This window comes from Trachurus trachurus, assembly GCF_905171665.1.
Source record: "Trachurus trachurus genome assembly, chromosome: 21".
Classification (NCBI taxonomy): Eukaryota; Metazoa; Chordata; class Actinopteri; order Carangiformes; family Carangidae; genus Trachurus; species Trachurus trachurus.
Genome location: NC_139899.1, coordinates 19,672,352 through 19,692,570, shown reverse-complemented (window position 1 = coordinate 19,692,570; position 20,219 = coordinate 19,672,352). Strand labels below are relative to the sequence as shown.

General features: G+C 42.6%; 2 protein-coding genes across 2 annotated transcripts; one reads left to right on the top strand and one right to left on the bottom strand.

Moving 5' to 3' along the window:
* The first annotated feature begins 256 nt into the window (after nucleotides 1-256).
* On the top strand, nucleotides 257-6,403 carry mfsd9 (major facilitator superfamily domain containing 9). The gene is made up of 6 exons (XM_083996309.1): nucleotides 257-390; nucleotides 1,777-1,864; nucleotides 2,388-2,431; nucleotides 3,439-3,568; nucleotides 3,647-3,856; nucleotides 4,655-6,403. Exons 1-6 carry the CDS (start codon nucleotides 304-306, stop codon nucleotides 5,530-5,532), a joined length of 1,437 nt encoding a protein of 478 aa, XP_083852435.1. The 5' UTR covers nucleotides 257-303; the 3' UTR covers nucleotides 5,533-6,403.
* An 844-nt stretch (nucleotides 6,404-7,247) lies between these two features.
* On the bottom strand, nucleotides 7,248-19,642 carry slc9a2 (solute carrier family 9 member 2; the record flags this gene model as incomplete). Its single annotated transcript, XM_083996652.1, has 13 exons — nucleotides 7,248-7,675; nucleotides 8,625-8,715; nucleotides 8,901-9,017; nucleotides 11,516-11,621; nucleotides 11,713-11,880; nucleotides 13,093-13,163; nucleotides 13,419-13,508; nucleotides 14,498-14,697; nucleotides 15,902-16,119; nucleotides 16,213-16,463; nucleotides 18,518-18,766; nucleotides 18,968-19,182; nucleotides 19,378-19,642. 13 exons carry the CDS (start codon nucleotides 19,640-19,642, stop codon nucleotides 7,248-7,250), a joined length of 2,469 nt encoding a protein of 822 aa, XP_083852778.1.
* Nucleotides 19,643-20,219: the final 577 nt, after the last annotated feature.

Genomic DNA, 20,219 nt, shown 5'->3' with positions numbered 1-20,219 from the left:
CGAAACCATGTGTGTCTTGCAGCGGGGAGGAAGTCCGAGCAGACGACACCACACTACAACACAACAGCGAGCGAGTAGCTGTCGCAGGAGGTATATTTACTATTCGTTAAAAAAAAATCTGCAACATTTTCATACCTGCTTCATCCGAACAGACGGTAACAAACCTGGCAACACACCGACACCTCCGTCTGTCCGCGAAACCCCCGCCGGGGACGGAGACATCGTCCGCTTTGGTTCATTCAACGGTGGAGCGGATGAGCTCTTCCGCGTTGGCTGCAGCCGTGACAGCGTCACAGCGGGAGGATGAACGACCAGAGATGTAGCACTTTAATTCAGAAACCAAGAGGACGGACGAGGATTATACAATGTATCTACGTGGTGGGCTTCATGGTGAGTAATATAGCTCCGTTTCAGCTGTGTGTGTGTGTGTGTGTGTGTGTGAGTGTGTGACTGAGCTCTGCTGCGTCATAAAAGTCATGCTTTCATAATAACCCAGTGGTTTGATGCCAAAGAATATTTCACAACAGCCTCAAGGAAGTCATGTTTACACTCTGTAGAAAACCTAAAAATGTATGGAAATGTAACTCAGGCTATGTAGGCTATGTAACACAGTCAAATTAAAATAGGCTAATGTAAGTAAAAAAATATATCTGAGAACAAGTTTTCAAAATGAAGCTATGTAAATAATAATTTAGTCCTAATTGGTCCTAACCAGGGACTTAAAAAGATTTCAATACAGTCACATTTTCTTTGTTTTTAAAAGGGCAAAGAGCACTGGTGAGGAAGCTGAACTCAGGTACTATTAGATTTAAATGTATGGCTCATAATGTCAAAGTTTACATCTTACTGTATGTTATAGTTTAATATTAGTTTTCTCCAATATTTGATTATGTCTTCAGCAGAAACATCTGAAGTTCAATGGTCACCAGTTTAAACATAACACTGATCAATGTTAGGCTACCTGCCATACTTACCTGTAGATACATGTTTAACCTCGGAGCATGTAAGGGTTAGGACTGTGTACCTATACTTCTACTACTACACATCTGTATCTGCAGACTGTACATTAGAAATGTGAATGTGTACACTGGAGTTGCTCAGGTGTGTAGCCACTAAATAAGAGAGGCGTTAGAGAACATGGCAGGTTGTTCTGACACCTCTGAGTGTTGAGAGTCGCCTTTTCAAAGCACCACTGTCAGTAAAATGTGTTGCAAAGACAAACGGTGCAAGACAAAGGACGTACTTGAACCCCATATGAAAAGATGTTGCATTTGATCTAAAAATGTATTTCTACAGACGGTAAGACCGACCAACATTCAATGTGTTTTTCAGGGCTGACTTAGTTGGAGGAGTCACTTTCCAGAAAACTTAACTCTACTTTTCAGCCTGAATAGCTCCCGGAATGAGCCTCTAATTAAAGGTGGCTCGGAGGGTCAGATTTTTGGCACAGGCAGCAGACAGAAATTGCTGGGACAGTAACCGTACTGAAAGTTTTAAGCAATTAGTGTAATAGGCAGTGGTGGAACATTGTATGAATCGCTGTGTGACTTCAATCAAGTGTTTGGCAAGAGCTGCTCTGATCTCAGCTATGCAGATAAACAGGATGAGCAGTGACTTTCTGTAGCTGCTCCAACTGTCCACCACCAAACTCTCTGTAACAAACACTCAACACTGGCTCCGCACTGTCTGATTGGTTTACAAGTCCCGGTCAGTTCAGGGGTTTTTCTGTTATGATAAAATCCTCCTCCTCTTTTTTTGTTTTTTTCTTTTCTCCAGGATTTGTTTGGGGTGAGCATGATCATCCCGCTGCTGAGCCATCATGTAAAAGCTCTAGGAGCCAGTCCCTCTGTGGCTGGCATAGTAGGTAAGGTGTGTCCATTACACTGAGTCGTCTATTTAACACACATAGCGGCACATGTAGCATCCTTAGAGTGATATATATAATAGTTGGTGCATATTTATAGTCTTACCACCAAATAATTACCTGCTGACTAGAGATAAAAGTGCTGAAACAGTAAGTTGTGAATTAAATAATCAACCATATACACAGAGAAATACAGAGAAGTGCAGTTGTACACTGGACCAAAATAAATTTGAATGGAAATTTGAAAATTGTGGCTCAATTTTCTGTCATTTTACAACGAGAACATGTCATAAACTTGAAACCAAACAAAGTAAAGATGAATGGATGATATGATACACCAATTTGTTGCAGAATAATGATGAGCAGTAATGGACCAAGCTATTGTCAGGTTTTCCTTTTTGTAAACTTGTGTGTATGATAGCAATAATGTCCTATTGTCGAATGTTGAGCTTTCCATCACACGATGTCTGCTCTGCACTTTATATAACTGATATGTGTTAAAACTAATGTGAAACTGTTGCAGGATCTACATATGGGATCTTACAGCTCTTCTCAAGCACAATAGTTGTAAGTATTAAACCTGGTTCCTCCCCTGTAAAACCGTGCATCTCTCTGTCACTAACCATCTATTCAGTCCCTCCGTGCTCGACAAGGCATGCTCACAGTTAGAGGCCGAAACGATTGCATTCCATGTCATCTCTGGTATTTCATGAGAACAATAAACACTGGCCGTTTTAAGTTGATTGTGGTCACACAATACGTCCTGTCTTTGGATATTCACACACGCTGGCTACTCCCTGTTCGCTGCAGATCCACAAATATCACTCACCTCTTTCACAGAAACAAATTATTCACTCATCTCCCGGACATTGGGCAGACTCAACGTTAAGAGCGTTATAATGAAATATGAAAGCCTTAATGACTCTGTAACAGTACGAAGACTGTGAAGTAATTAACTCGAAAAACGAGCATGTCATCTGACGTAAAGATTCTCAGCTTTTCCGCGGCTTTCTCCTGCCGTGCACAGCTCCTGAAATTGGTTTAATTCTCAGGGGTCATGCGACAAATTAAACAGATAAGGAGTCATCTGTTGGCTCCCGTGTGCAGACCGGTTGACTCCTGATAGAGGAGGGGATACATGAACAGCTGGGTCTCTATGATAATCCCACCCAGCTACATCCAGAACACAGTAAACTCAATTGGTCCTAATTTCATTATTTCATCAGATGGGTGTGTGTGTGTGTGTGTTGTAAAGAGAGAGACAGGGCGAGAATCTAATAAAGGCTTGGGATGCTTGGTTAAGAGGAAATGCACAGTTTTTGAATTTCTTTTTTTAGTCACCTGATCTTTCACACAGACATCCACCAAAAAAAAAAGAAAAATAAAACCAGTTTATCACTCCATAGGTCAAAGATCAGGCTTTTATTTTCATTCATTGGTTTATCTCTCCTGTTGTGGCTCCAGCTCCACCTGCCCAGATGTTTCTTCCAGGACTTCCAGAGAATATAATAAAAACTGCAACAGGTTGGATTTTTGTTCCTGGTTGAGTTTCATTTCCTGTGTGTGTTCGGCAGGGCAGCTGGAGCGACGTGGTGGGACGGCGGTACTCTCTCCTGACGTGCCTGCTGCTCAGCGCCCTGGGCTACGGCCTGTTGGGAATGTCCACCAGCATCGCTCTGTTCGTCCTCGCACGGATCCCTGTGGGTGAGTCACGCCACCTCCCAGAAAATATGTCTTGAAATTGAGTTTTTCCACTTATTCCCTTCCTGTTCTCCGTCCCAGGGCTGTTCAAGCACTCCCTGTCCATCTGCAGAGCCCTGCTGTCCGACCTGGTGTCTGAGTCGGAGCGCCCTCTGGTGATGGGACACTTCAATGCCGCCTCCAGTGTCGGCTTCATCCTGGGCCCCGTGGTTGGTGGTTATCTCACAGAGCACGAAGGAGGTTTCTACACCTCCTCCTTTACTTGTGCCGCCATCTTCCTTATTAATGCAGGTGGGTTGAGAGAATGTAGTCCATGTTAAGACCAATTAAGTCACATTGGCTAAGGGAGCTTTCAAAAAGTCCTTTATCCCTAAGGCTACCCGCCTACTCAACTCAATTAACGCATTAACACTGAACTGCTCTCAACTGTGCGTGTTGAGGCTGTACGAGTTGTTTTAGGTAAATTCATGCAAAACCGCTGATGCGCCTTCTAGTCGGGGGCACTTTTTCAGCAAGCAGTCTCTGCATTTGCAAATGTTTAACTATCCCTATAGATAGATAGATAGATAGATAGATAGATAGATAGATAGATAGATAGATAGATAGATAGATAGATAGATAGATAGATAGATAGATAGATAGATAGATAGATAGATAGATAGATAGATAGATAGATAGATAGATAGATAGATAGATAGACAGATAGATAGACTTTTTTTAAATCATATTTTCGGGGTGGGGGGGTGCCTTTAATTGACAGTATAGTCAAAAGAGAGAGGAAGTGGGGAGGCAGGGGGAATGACATGCAGCACCCAAGACTCTTTAAGGCGTTTGATGTTATTCTAGCAATTAATTTCCAAAATTACTTCAGATAAAACAAATGAATCCATGTGAAGTAAATCTCCAGTACAAGTTTTACAGTTGCTGACAGTTTGTAGAGGCATCGTGGTGAATGTTATCTAATATAAATAGAGTATAATTTGTTTTATTGAAATTGTTCAATTGTATTTTTCTATGTTTAGATGTAACTAACACAATTTGAAATATTCAATTTTTTTTATTATAAGGTCTTATGTTTGTCATTTCCAGGACTGGTGTGGATGCTGCCGTGGAGCGAGACACTAGTAGTTCAACGTAACGACACCAACTCCAGCAACAACACCAGCAATCTCTGCCATGACAACCACTGTAGTACTAAGTCTGTACAGAACGGCTCTCACACAAGCAGAAACCACACAGTGTCGGCGGCGGCGGCTGCTGTCATCGAGCCAGACCCCGGGAAGCATCCGGGCGGCGGCGTCCAGTGGAGGGAGGTGCCGGTGCTGCAGCCGGCCTGGAGGCAGCTGTCGTCGGTGGGCTCCAAGATCCACATGGTGGCCTCCTCCGACATGTGGGACCTCTTCCTGGTCCGCCTGTTGATGGGAATAGCGATCATGCTTTACTACAGCAACTTCTCTCTGGCCATGGAGGAGCGTTTCTCCCTGAAGCCGAAGGTGACGGGCTATCTGATCAGCTACAGCAGCACCTTGGGCGCCCTGGCCGGCTTCCTGGTGGGGCCGGTCACGCAGCTCTACCGGAACAACATGCCCGATCTGCTGCTGCACTCCACCGTGCTCACCTGCTCGCTCATCTCCCTCTACGCCGCTGCGCCCAGCGTCTGGCAGGTGCTGCTCACCTCCACCTTCTTCGCCATCTCCACCACCATCGGACGGACGTGTATCACGGACCTGGAGCTGCAGAGAGGCGGGGTGCAGGCCAGCGGGACTCTGATCGGCGCCGGGCAGTCCGTCACCGCTGTGGGTCGCGTCCTGGCTCCGCTGCTCTCCGGTCTGGCTCAGGAGTTCAGCCCCTGCGGCCCCCCTAGTCTGGGGGTGGTCCTGGCTCTAGCAGCGGTGGGTTTACTGCTCATCAGGATCCCCAAATGGGACGGGAGAGGAAGGACAAAAACAGAGAAAAAGAAACTCTGAAGCTCAGTGCAATTGATTGAATTTAAAAAAAGAAAAAAGAAAAGACAAACAATGCACACCCACCACTCAGAAGTGCTCTTATTTTGTAGGTGGCAGACTCACAGTGGAAGCAGTGTATTAACCACTCGAGCTTGTTTCCTTTACCGACAAATTTGTGAGTCAAGGTGGCTCATCCCCACCGGCACTGTGGTCCTTCTCTGAGAGAAAGGACTCAAAAATTCAAGAGCAGCGCTGAGAGCGAGAGCAAAGTCCAGTCCAGGGCTGAAGCGTTTAATCTGCTTCGCCCTGGGCCGAAGCGCGATCAGATAGAAACATGAGGGGCAGGAACTGGCAGTGGCACATGTTGCCGGTGACAGCTTGATTGGAAACGATGTTAACTTTGATTTTTATTCTAACCCTGTAACCACTACGTTGTCCAAATTCCCTCAATTGCACGAACCGAAGGGGAAGGTGAAAGTTTCACCTTCTTCCCTTTTACTTTCCTGGCAGTTACACTTAAAGATGTTCAGAGATGAGATGAAACTGTGGAGGAAATTAACTACCTGTCCTGAACACAACATTTTTCCACTGTAGGCGTAAACCAAGTTGGTTTACACATTTTTACCTCAATACCAATTGTTTTTTGTTGTTTTTTGTTTTCTAATACACTGCGTCAGAAATGGTTCCTATAGGTGGTATATGAGCAAATAGTTGCTCTAGTCTTTGACACTTGAATTTTACAGTTTTGTCAGATTTGAGATTTGTTAATTTATCTTAGGATGTGTTTTGAATTGACATTTAAAAAAGTGATTTGTTGTTTTGTTTTAAGTTGAGTTGCAAATGTACTATGGGCACAACTGTCTAAAAAAAAAAAAACCCAACACTAACTAGTCTAGAAGGAGTGTGGTGTAAAATGTATGATGTAAGACGTTACTGAGAAGGATTCAGATTCATGCCAAAAAGTCACAAGGAATAAACAATGTTTTCTATGTTGGAGTCTATTGTGTTTTCAATCGTATATAAAACATTAAAGTCAGTGCTGCAATGTGCATGTTGACATCCATCTGTCATACATAGTCAGTACCCCCATCCCATCTTTCTAGCTTTTTTAAGTCATATTCAAAGTTTCATCGCATCAAATCACTGAAAACTGTTTTTTTTAAATGTAATATAGAAAATTTATTACAGAAAACTAAGTGGGCCCAGACTTGTGGGATCCATGAGCGTAACAGACAAAATCCAGTACTTAGTTTGTACCGAACAGCGATTTGTTCCTCATGTTCAACTAAAAACAGACTATTTACAGAACATGCATCCTCATTCACACAGCTATGACACACAGGAGGTGATAAAAATAGAAGAAAACTAAAATATTCACAATAAAATAAGCAATAGTAAAACAGTTTAACTTACATCAACTTTTAAACATTTTTAAAAATCCTACGGGAATATAAAATTATTAAAATCACATTCACGTGACTTGTAGATGAAGCCTTGACTCTACTGACACTTCCTCCACTGTAGTGCACTGTGATGAGTCTGTGAGCTCTGTCACTTTGGCTCATTTTGAAGGTGGGTCGGCTCCTCTAAGAAACGAAAGCGCCTCCATTCCCGGGCCTTTACATGACATGAATGCACAGTTACATGTCGAGGCCCCTGGAGCTGCTGTGGAGCCTGAGTCTCAGTCTGTGGCAGGCCGGCTGCTGCTGCTGCTGCTCAAAGCCCACGATCTCCTCTTATATCTTCTTGGGGTTCCACTGTGGCCGCTTGAGCAGAGGGTTTCGTGTCGTGTTGTCCCGTGGCTCTGCAGCCCAGGCTGGAGGCGGAGACAAAGGCGGCTGCTGCTGCTGCTGCTGCTGGCCATCCTCTTCTGTTTCATGATGCACGTTTCTGAAGTTATCCGCTGAGCCGCTGTCATTGGAGCTGAAGTGACGGCGAGCGGCAGGCACGCGGGAATCGCTATACGAGGAGTTAGTTCTGGACATGCCGCGGCCCCTCCCACCGCTCCCACCGCTGCCTTCATCCAGAGCGTCCACGGAGGGGGCTTCTCTCAGGGTGTCCAGCCTTCGTAGAGGCATCATGGCTCTGGAGGAGGAGCGCGCTGGATGGCCAAACCGAGAGCGACTGGTGGGGTACGCCACCTCTGACATGGTTTCCTGACCATCTGGGAAAGAAAATCAAATACCACATTATATTTTACATAGGTGCTCACTGTGACAAGGCTGATGTTACGCCTCAAGGAAGTTTCGTTTCATTTCTTTTCATTTTTTTTTATTTGTTCCAGCCAAGGTAATTTCACGACTTTTCCCAATAAAAGATACCAAAACACACTTTCTTATTATTCCCTAGTTAGAAAGGAGCAGGGAGAAGATACATCTAATATTGCCTGCCACTCACTCAATACATAATTATTCTGAAATAACCTGTCAGTCACTGAGTAACAGTCCTACAATAAAGTAAACAAAACAAACAAAAACATAACAACCAAAGTTTCAATCTGACATTTTTGCATTAATAAAAAGAGTTTGTGAGTCATTAATTAGTTCTGATTGTTATTTCCTTTTAGCATTTTCAACCAGTGACATGCGTTGCTGTAGCAGTGTCACCAGGAAGCCGATCCTTCTACTGAAATTCACTCATGACTTTTTAGCAAAATTGCATGAAAAGTACTGAGTAGTTTTGGAGGAAGTTACGGGTCATTTACTATGATGATAGTATGATTTACTATCATGATGATCATATGTTTGAAGTCTGGTGCATGTGGTTTGATACTGGCCTAAGTGGACGTCGGTGCTCTGTGAATTCACTCTGTTCATCATAGTTTAGCATGATGTGTTGCTAATATTTGCTAATCAGCACTAATTAAAAAAGTACAGCTGTAGGAATATGAGAAGCTCTGCAGATATTTAGCTCTAAACCAAAGTTTTGTTGACCTGATGGCGATGTGAATAAATACCTGTTTTTCTCACTGAAAAAGGTTGTGGGGTTAAAGCTGTAGACAAGCTAACAAGTGAACTTTGACTTTACTTCCCTGTCGTACAATGTGGAACAAGGTCGTTCCAACCTTGAATTTACTTAAAGACAAATCACCATGGATACTGAGGGAAACTTACCTTCATAGCTCAGCCTCTTTGGGGGAAAGAAGTTGGAATCCAGACTCTTCCCAGCCGGAAGAGAGAAGTACTTATGAGATTTGGGCATTTCCTGAAAATAACAAGAAAGTGGAGAGGAAAAATGGTGAGAAAGGAAAATGAGTAGACGGAGGACCTAAAATACTTTCATCCTAGTGTAGTCAAGAGCTGATTAACCTGCTTTACCATATCTCTTAGATGATAGACGTCATGTAGCAAGACCCTTAGGTCAATATCAGCTACAGTTAGCCGACTTACCGATGTCTGAAAGCTTCCAGGTCGGAGGCTGCGGCGGATGCTGGGGTGGCGCCTGAGCAGTATCTCTCTGGCGTGGCTGTCGTTGGGCAAGGCGTGCTTCCCTTTGAATGCCACCGTCTAAATACAGAAAACACAAAGGCAGAAGAAAGGACATTACATACACACAACATCGTGAACAGATTGCACAAAAAAAGAGTCATGATTTCAGTTGAAACTGGGACTTGTGATTATATTTGGTTACTAATTGGTCTTTGCCACCACTGTGATATGAATTACATCTTATTATTTGACTACTTGTAGGCTATATTTGTTGAACTCCGCCTGATGTTCACTAAATCAGTATCAGTATAGTTTTATTACTGTTTCTACATTAATAAAACCCAATATCCTGTCACACAAGCAGCTCCATGTTGTCTGAGAAGCGGTAGATAACATCCAGGAGCCGAAGCCATTAGGGGATCTGCATGAGTTTATACTGTATGGACATTCTAAATGCAATGTGTTTTTGGCATGCATTTTTATCTTAGCTGCAACTGTCATGGTAAGGAGAACATCATTGTTTCTTTTAGTCTTGAAACCTATTTTATTGGATTCCTTGACCCCAAAAATGTACACTTTGACACCAAATTAGTTATTATAGCTACAACAGAAGCAAAGATATGGGCCTCTCAAGTATGGTCGGCGGCTATTTTTTTTAAAACAATGAAATGTTTATTTCGGATACAAAGTGTGATCTCACTTGTGTCTTAGGATAGATTTATTTGTATGGCCCTAAGGTACTTCCATGCCAAAGGGGACATTTGCATCATGACTTGAAGTCAAAGGCCTATTTTTAACCTCCCTACTATTATGTTTTATGTTGGAAATAAGCAAGTTTCTTTATGCCTATAGAAAATATTTCCCAGCTTGAATTATGTCTAACTCTCCACAAAGTTTAATTTTATGGTCTGTTGTGTCATGTTTTACATTTATTGAAAAAATGGCAGCTCTTGCTATTTGAATATTGCTATATAGATTATAGTTAATTTAATTGTTCAGCCCTAAACTCAAAGATTGGAGCATTTTTCATCTCAACAGATTCAACTGTTAATTCAATAACATCCACACACACACACACACACACTCACAGTCGAGATGCTTTCTTTACTGACTCAGATTACTCAACCAATACTGACCACACCCGAGTAAATGTCTCTGTTTGGCCTTTATGAACTGCGACTCTAACCTTTTTCAGCGCGGTGCACCCATCGCTGTCAACATAGCTCTTTCTGTCCTGCAGTTGTTAAGACCCAAAGCAAATATAGCTGCCTTTCAAACACTCTTAGGTGGCCATTGTTAGTAGAGAGAGGTCTCATCATGCCAACAAAACACTCCCGTCTATCTCAGAGGGGTTTTAAAGTGGTCAGAAGGAAACAATGTGATATTCAGGTTGGTTACCATCACAGTTTTGCATGTTCAGCTTGTCCAGACCAAGATAACATCACAGACAGGAGTGACGTGAGTTTCTGGGAGAGACAAGGCTGTGAATAAGTGAAGAGCGGTGGGGCGACCGACTTGAAAAGAGGGGCCATTACACTTATCAGACAGTTCGTCTACCCAAGAACAGAAGCACATGCTGTCTATTTGCCTGAACATCAAAGAGCCTTTCTGAGGGGTGATGTCATGTCACTAATGGAAAAGTACTGCCGGCCACAGGGAGCGGGTATGCAAAACAGCACCAAGTTTCAGTGCTTGTGGGAATCACACTGGAGTGAGGACATAGTCGCCAACATATGTTTGTTTTCTGTAGACCAAGCATGAAAACTACACGTGTGCTTTACTGATAAACAGGAACACGACGGTTTCTGTCCAAATACAAACAAAGAGAAGCTGAGTTGGACAAAGAGCTGCATGTGGCTTCAAGTGGCTCGTTGGTTCATCAAGGCAGGAGTTCAAATTTCACTTTGCTGTATGTACTGTACTGTACTGTCAGCAGCTGAGAGTTACAGATCACATGAGAACAAACAGGCTGTAGGTTTTGTGTGGTGTTGTTTACGGTGCAGTGATCAGTGGTGGAAGGAGTCTTCAGAATAAGACTGGATGGCACCAACAAGGTTTAACTTTTAAACCAAACTAAGTCATGGTTTTAGTTTAAGTTCTGTTTTAGCAAACTGGTAAAATTAAGAAAGATTCAATTTAAACCTCTCTAAATAAAATTTAAATCTGTTGCATCTGTCAAATTTAATCTGTGATCTTGGGTTAACTTTAAATACACCAGTTGAGGAGCTTAAACATTTATTTATTTATGTGTTTTTGAGATGGCTTGATCCTAAAAGAATCAGAGTTGACCCACTTGATTTTATGATGAAGAATAATTTTGAAATTGTTTGAATGAAACCGAGTCTAATTTGAGTAGTTCAACATAACTTGGTTTAATTTAATTTTAAACCTGGTTTACCTCATTTTAAACCTAGTTTTACTAAACTGTGATAAGTTAAATTGATGACCCATGACTAATACATATCTATAAATAATATTACTATTAATGCTGATGCAACAAAGTGTATGTTTAATTGTTATAGTTTATGCTGCGTGAGAATGAATCAAAAGGAACAAAAGGCAGAATGGTTTCTCACCCGCTGCCTGATCTTGTACATGTTCTTGGACAGGATGTCGTGCATGTTCCTCAGGTCGGCAGCCAGGAACTTCCTCTTAGGTTTGGCAGCGCTCTTCTTTTCTTCACTAAAAATCAGATAGAAACAGATATGATGATGAAAATGTCTGTTCCTGACAGCAACAGAGCAGCACAGAGACCGTGTGTAGGGTTTCGTACTAGACGGAGACGATGGACGGCGCAGCGCTGATGTCTCCTGACACCTGGTCCAGGATCTCGATGGCGTTCTGTAACTCCAGCTTCTTGTACAACGCCACAATACTGGACTCGGCCCGGCTGTCTCGGATCAGGATCCTGCGCAGGATTCGATTGTTGAATTTCATAAACCTGAAATTGAGATAAACAAAAGAGTGCATGGATTAGGTTTGTGCAGAACAGACTTTGGTGTGATGACCCGGTGGAGAAGACTTCATTTAGTCGTCATGTAGTCAATACTTGGTTGCATAGTTAAATTTCCATATTTTTTTTTTTCTCTCAACTTCCATAAGACTACTTTTGTCGCTATATATTACACCTGGCCTTCATTTTGTGCATAATAGTAGAGTGTATACTTGTTATGTATGTATGACAACTAATTCTTATTCTGGGATCAAGTTATTTTGCAGTTGATGATTGGCTGAAATCTCTGACCCACATCTGACAACAGCTGTAACTGCTGCAGACTTGACCACTCTAAGTTAAGCAGATAGTCTATGTTGATATGTTTCACTCTATATAACTTATATACATCCTAATACTGTGTGTTACAGTCAATGTTTACAGCACGTTTTGACTTCACTCAAACTGAAAACCTAGACCCTGAGGCCTGAGGAACCAGTCTCACCTGATTCGGAGAGTGTCAACAAAACCAGGAGGAGTACAAGGAAAAGAAAGAAAGCAGTGAAATAATGACAGGAAACTGTCCCATAAAAAACGCCTATATGTTCTAAAATATACAATTTATAAGGTGTGTAATAATGTTTTCAGGAATATTTAGTAGATGGACATATTGTGTGTTTAAAAGATAAATAAAAGTGTAATATTGTGATATTTAAGAGGTTTAAGTTAGTGTGAAGGTACAATACTACAATCTATTACTGCTTCTAATGTAGCTCCATCTGTACATCTGTTGTCGTCTTTATAATATCCACAGAAACAAGATTCACAACAACTAAGTTAATTAAAAATCGTTACCATGTAGTTAACTGGCCACATAATGTTACTTCAAAACTGATGGACATGTAAAAGAGTCAGAGGAGGAAATGAGGCCGTTTTTTTTAGGAAGAAAAAGGACACCAACGAGTGATTAGCCGTCGACATTCCCACACTGTCCCCACGAGAACAATAGCGCTGCTAAACAAAAACCACAAAAGGGGGAAACTAAAGGCAGGTAAACTAAAACTAAAACTGTCATCTCGCCTCTCGAGCTTCACTGCAGATTCTTTCTCCTGAGTTTTATTAGCGTGAAGCAGTTGAGCAGCGACTGGTTTAAGATGAGGAGAGTAATGTGTACACTTTTTGTTGAGCAGTATGAGCAAAGAGAGAAGACAAAGTTCTTACTTGTCCTTCCAGTAGAAGTGGCTCCACTGTCCGCAGAGGTCCTCTATACCTGCTATAGTGTGCTCCATGAGCTGAGAGAAAAAAGAAACAGTTGTTATAATGATGTTTTACTTACAGACTTAAGTTCAGCTTTCAGTATAATTCAACTACATCTGCTTGTACAGAAGCTAAATGATAAACATTTCAAGACAGGTAAAAGTTATGGCCTCCCACTCCATTTTATTCTATATCGTATTTCTAATATATCTCATTTGTTTTAAACTCTGTTTCTGTTCTTATTTGCATTTTTTTTATTACATGCACAATCACCACAAGCTGCGTCGTACCCTGCAGTGGACCTCTACATTGATGGTGTCAAGATTGCGGTTGGTTCTGCGGACATTGATGAACTCAATCAGAGGCCGGATACTGATGCCCTGTGGAGAGGAAGAAACACAGCAACACAACCCAGAAAAATATTAGTGGTACATGAATATTAGACACTAACCTGACCTTCTTCATTTGTTGGCTTTCAACCCAGCAGTGTTTGATTGTTTTTACTGTTTTTACTGTTTTAACATAGTTATTGTTTTATTGTTTTTCATTGTTTTATGTCTTATGTCCTATTTTTATTTATGTACAGGACTTTGTTTCAGCTGTGGCTGTGCTCTATGAATAAAGTTGAGTTGACCTGAAATTATTGTGACCTCCTTTTGTGACTGTTCCACTTAAAGCATGGGGGAACATATTACATAATAAATACCAATCACACCTAATAAATACCAGTCACAGTAAAGCGGACAGTTATAAATTATAAGAGTCAGAAGTCTGCTCTCTAACTATATTTTCTTTGTCATTGTTCTGCTTTTGTCACCTATTTTTTGCTGTTAGTTGCTTCAAGTACCCTACTGTAACTCCTACTGCTATTGATTTCTTGTATTTTTCTTTTGTTTAGCTCATGTGTTGTTGTCTGCTTGTCTTTTGTTTTGTATCATAGACAGGGGTGGAACTTTGTACAAGTTCGTCAGGACTTCGTTCCCTCCTTGTGCAGCGTTTTACACATTTTCTGTGCTAAACAAATAAATTTAACTTAACTAAACAGAAGTCAGAGTTTAATTTTTGCAGCAAAAGGCTGTCCTGCTGTAAACTTGACTGGTTTTGCGACCAAAGATCTGACTCAGACTCGGGAATGCAAGAACATTAAATCTAAAACCCTCACATTGAACTAGATAATGAAATCAGGTCGGATCTGGACTTAAATCATGTGATGTGTTCAAAGCTTAAAAGAAAATCATGACTGAGGCCACGAGTCTGTTTCACTGAGACTCAGAAAATGGCCTCGTATATGGAGACGTCACACTAAAGGTAGAAAAACTTATTCCCAGTGCAAGATGTTCTGAGTGCAAACACAGAGATGCTCTCTTACCTGAAGAAACACGGTGAAGAGGATAATGGCGATGGTGGCTGTAATGAAGAGCTGCCTGCGGGCAATGGTGTCAGGCAGAGTGAAGGCCAAGGCAAATGAGATTGCGCCTCGCAGGCCGCCGTAAGCCAGACCAAACTGATCTTTCAGGTTGAAAGGGATGGTGCGGAAAGGGTTAATGATCTGAGTCAGCACCAGGATGCCTGAGCGGAAGAAACAGAAAAAAAACAACAAGATGCTTTTGTTCAAATTATATATTGTTAGAAAGTTTCACATTTAGAGGTCTGAGCCCGTTTTGGCTGTTTTGAATAGTTTTGATTTTATCTTTATAAACCACATAGAAAAATATTCACCATAGCCATGTTTGTTATCTTTTCTTTTCAGCACAACTTCACCTATATGATATGACAATTATTTTCCCCTTTAACCTATTTTATTAACATATTGGGCCCAAAAATACACAAAAGTCACATAGAGTAGTATCAGCTGATTCAACCACTTTTTTCTGTTTGGTGAAATTACAAAAAAAATGACGAATATAGAGAGAAAAAATATCCAACGCCTGCCCATCTCATCCCACTTTTATGTTATACAGTAAGTATTTTTGTAATATGAAATTAACACTATCTCTGGTTTTACTTGGTCCATCAATGTCAAACAAAAACTGGGAGAGTTTCAAATCTGCACTTTCCAGTGAAGTTGACAGCAGCGCTGCAGGTGACCTTGGTCTGATCCGTCGGGTGATCTAAGACCCTGCAGGGTTAAAGCTGCGGCAGTTTATATTTTATATTGACAGTGGATAAAGTCATTGTGTGTAATGTGACACAGAATCTCAGCTCTGACAAACTTTGCAGCTCCTTTCAGCTCCTAAATTTTACTTTCATTATTTCAACAGAGCCTGGAGACTGAACACAACAGTATTTAACCTGAGGAGACTTGTCAGCTACTTTCCCCATTAACAACAACAGACAGAGATAATATCTCAGTGTTGTGTTCACAGCTTTTTCTGCTGCCCGAAGCAGTAAAAAAAAAAAAAACACTTCATGGAGCCCTATAGAGTAACTTAGCCCCGGGCTGAAAAGTTAATTCAAAGTTTTCCCTGCTGAGCTGACCACACCCACCAACAGGTGTGTGCGTTAGTAGCCATTCCCTCCAGTGATGTCTGCAAGGCTGAGCATTTAAACACTGGGAGGTGAACAAAAGCAACATGCTTTGCAAGTTACACCACTCATGTGTGTGTGTGTGTGTGTGTGTGTGTGTGTGTACAAAACAAATGAAGCAGGAAGACCCACTCTGTTTCACTGCCCCCCCAACACCTTTTTCTCTCTGTCCCTCTGTTTCCTGGTGCTACACAGTCGACAGTTGCAGTCAAACAAGCCCCGACCTCCACCATGACCCGGTGCTTACCCAGGCCGCGCCACACGAAGGCAAACAGCAGCGTGAACAGGATGTAGCCCCAGTTCCACTCGTGCTCCGTCGTTATCGTGACGACCCCGAGGAAGAAGAAGATGAGCGTCTCAGAGATGGAGCCGAGCATCTTGATCACGTGGCGGATGGTTGTGCAGGAACGCTGGGAGACGTTTTCCTCCACGTAGTATTTCATGGTGACGGCGCAGGTGACGATGCTGCAGCGAAACAGAAACAGAAACATTATATTTTCTATATTTTTGCAGCTGTGAGAATATTTGGACCTGTTAACATTATTTAAATGCACTCACGCCATGATGGATGAGATGGCGAAGAGCTCGGCCACCAGATAGGCCAGGTAGCTGTACATGAAGATGAAGAGCGGCTCGATCTCTCGGACCTTGGAGGTGAATCTGGTGGTGAAAGCCGCCACGAAGCCGAACAGAACGCCAAAGCCCATTCCTCCGAGCCCGACCACGAAGAACCTCGCCATCCCGAGGAAAACATCCACCGGCTCCACCTCCGGCATGTCGGCCACAAAGCTGAACATGCTGTACAACACCTGAAAACACACACACACACACACACACACACACTAGTGTTCACACACACATTCGGAGACATTTGTGCAAACACTTTTATGTGAAGCTCTGAGCAGCCCAAACATCCCAGTCAGAGGTCACGGGCGGTGTCAGGGGCTGTGGCCTCTAACGACACCGTTTCAGATAAGAGTGATTTATTGAAATATTTACTCTGCACTGTTTGCAGTTTGATAATAACATTTCACCAAGCACGGTTAATGACTCATGGAAAAGGACCATTGGGCTACTGTTGTTCATTTACAACGAAGCTGCCCTTTAGTCTAAATTAGCTACATTTGTGGTGTTTCATTACATTTTAGAGTGAATTCAAACAAATCTAGAGTTTCTGGAAATGAAATGAAAGGCTAAAACACAGAAGGACACAATACATAGCGTTAATTTTAAAACAAGTCTGGTGACTATATTAGTGTCACTGAGCTCATTTGTCGTGACACGTTCCTTCATTAACATGAACACAGACACTGTCAGTTTGTCCAGTGTCACTTCCATGTGCATCAACTGGCTGCTGTAAATAACTCACTATAGCACCAAATCTTGTTTATATACAGCAAATCCATTATTTACTCCTGTTTGAGTTATGTGTGGCTAAAAAAATACAGAACCCAGCTGTTTAATGAGTGTTTTACCTGTTTTTAAAAGTATTATGAGAAAACTCATATTATAAGTTGTTTTTAAAGATTCACATGTAAAACTAAATGTTTAGTTTGGTCTGATTGTAGGATTTGCTGAATGTAGCAGAACTGTAGAATAACACCAGTTTTATTGCAGCATTTGGTTTGAATTCAAAATCATGTTTACATGTTAATTGCCACTATCCTGGCAACACTAGAAACAGTGTTGCCTTTTTCATTACCTTGAAAAAGTCAGATTTAAAGGAGACTTTTCTGCTCTGGGACAAGCCAGTCACACACATGGGCAGATAAGTCTTTAATAATGCCTGAAGGATCAAGATAAGGCAAACAGGAAAGTGATAGGTCCTGTTTTTACCACTTACATTAAACCGATCTGTGTGTGAAATATGGTTTCAACATGTGATCATACTGAGACACACACACCTCTGCACAGGCCTCGTCTGGACATTTTCCAGGCTCCTGTGTAAATGTTTGTCTCCTTCTGCATGGCTCTGCTGCTGTGTACTAAACAACAGGGTCACCAGAGCCCACAGCGGGTTCCTGGCTCGTTTTTAGCACAATAATACAAAAAAAAAGAGGGTGAGGGGAGGAAATTTGAGCATTAGCTCACTTCAGTCAAATTTCAGACAACAATGAGTGTGTGTATCAGTGTGTGTATGTGTGCGTTAACTCCTCCCATGTAAGCAAATGAAACAACTCAGAAACAGGTTTGGCGGCATCTGTGGAAACGGACTCCTGAGGCTACACGGCCCGGCCTGGCTGTGGAGACATCCGTTATACATCTCCGTCAACATTTCCTCACTTGCAAATCTGAATAATTCATCTGTTTGACTCCTACGTCCACGCACAGACTTTTTTCCTCCCACGCACCATGTTCTCTTCTCATACGTGCTTCCTAACCCAGATTTGAGTGAACAACTTGTACAGTATCTTATGAAACCTGAGCCGAGTCTTTTAGAGTGAAAGAATGGAGAAGCCTCAGACGACACAATGGTGAATCTGCTGTTTCATGTTGAAATGAAACGCCCCAGACGGGGTTTTAAACCGCAGTTAAGGCTGCAATGGCGTCTGTATCTGTTTGACTGGGATGTATAACCTTTGACCTGGATAAAATAACTTTACTAGATGTTCAGTGTGTTGAGTTAGGGAGTGATTTTGATCTGTGTTTTGTTTTCTTTCTGTAGTCACTGACGTACGCCCCACGACCCTGAACAATAATGGTACCTTGTCCTTTGCACTGTGTGTTTTCATAACAAGCAGCAGCCCAGAGGTTTCCACGTCAGGTCACTGTGTCGCAGCAGGCCTCAGATAAGTCTAACCTTAAAAATAATAATAATAATTCAAACATCTCCCTCAGCTTCGTCCTGTCGGCGCCCACTCACCACAGTGACGGCATCATTGAAGAGACATTCCCCGAACACCACGATGTAGAGCTGCTCGTTCACGTTCACGTCCTCGAACACGCTCAGCACGGCCACGGGGTCCACGGCCGAGATGATGGTGGCGAACAGCAGGTTCTCCTGCAGGTTGATGTCCTGGACACCGAAGGCCTCGATCTGGCAGATGGCGAACAGAGACATGCCGATGCCGATGCTGTTCCACAGAGTCCCCACCACCGCGAACCACATCACCTGCACACACACACACACAGGGAGGGAAACAAGATGAAAGAGGATAGATAGATAGATAGATAGATAGATAGATAGATAGATAGATAGATAGATAGATAGATAGATAGATAGATAGATAGATAGATAGATAGATAGATAGATAGATGAGAGGAGGAAGAAGATGGATCTGTGGTAAGAGACAGGGGTTGATGTGTGACGGACCGTGCCGATGTTCTCAAAGAAAGGCCTGGTGGGCATGAAGTAGCCCGAGTCCAGGACGATGAGGGGCAGCATGTAGAGGAAGAAGACGTTGCTGGTGAGCACGGCGGGCGGCTCCTCGTGGACCGAGTGCATGATGCCGCCCACGATCAGACCGATGCTGATCAGGAGACACGTCTCCGGCACCCAGACCGTGATCTTGTGGTACACATGGAAACCTGAAGGAGAGATGTGACCTCAGGTGAACAACAGACAACAAACAGACCCACATAAACACATGTCCCTGTTATAAGCCTGTGAATATTCTCATTTGTCCAGGTTCTAGTTATCTCAAGGAAATTTGAATTGAATGCAACTGGACTTGGTTATTTCCTAGACAAATAACCAAGTCCAGTTGCATTCCTGTTACTCACCAATCTTTGCGAATGAAGCCAGCAGCACCCACAGAGTGATCTCGAATGGGATCTGTATTCTTGCATAATCCATTGTAAACACTGGTAAATTAGCCTTGGCAGCGTCCGGGTAGGCCTGGGGGCCTCCATCGGGCTTAACCGGGGGCAAGATGGTGACCCCGCCGGTGGGTTTGGGAGGGACTTCTCCTCTGCAGCCATGAAGGAGACTTGAAACTGACAGCAGGAGCAATAAAACTCCTCTCAGTGTGGAAATGTTTGAATCCATTTTTTCAAGCAGTCCCCACACAGAAGCTCAAAACTGAATGTGAATATCCACGTCGGTGAGATTCAATCCATCCACGATCAGAAGAAAAATGAAAAAAGATTAAAAAAAAAAAAAAGATAAAATAAAAAGAAGAGAATTTAGTTTCTCCTTTAGTTTCCCCGCGTGCTCTCACTTCACCATCATCAAGTCATAATTCAACACTTTTGTCCTCAGTGTTTCTTCTAAAGTTGTGTGGTCGCGGCGAGTCTCCTTAACACTGAGGGAAACACTCACATTCACATTGACACACACACACCTGGTGGTGGTTTACCTGAGGCGCGTCCATGAGTTCCGATACTGGCCTGGGCGCGGTCCCGAGCGCCGCCCTGATTGGTTGTCACCTGGGGAAGAAGACGAGGTGTTTTATATTTTCTGCTGCTGGAGGAGGTGGAGGTGCCGCTCTTTGGTTTCGGTGACACCAGCTCACTGTGCGACACTAGTTTCAACCTGTCTCAGGTGCGATACAGGTTCACTGATTCATCTAAATTGGCCCTGAATCAGGCAACAGGCCGCAAAGGGTAGTGGGTAAAAAAAAAAG

Bases quoted from the DNA above. Each gene is read 5' to 3' on its own strand.
- mfsd9 (XM_083996309.1), top strand. From the start codon at position 304: ATGAACGACCAGAGATGTAGCACTTTAATTCAGAAACCAAGAGGACGG. The intron at 391-1,776 runs GTGAGTAATATA...TCTTTTCTCCAG, and splicing joins TCTACGTGGTGGGCTTCATG to GATTTGTTTGGGGTGAGCAT. The intron at 1,865-2,387 runs GTAAGGTGTGTC...AAACTGTTGCAG, and splicing joins CTCTGTGGCTGGCATAGTAG to GATCTACATATGGGATCTTA.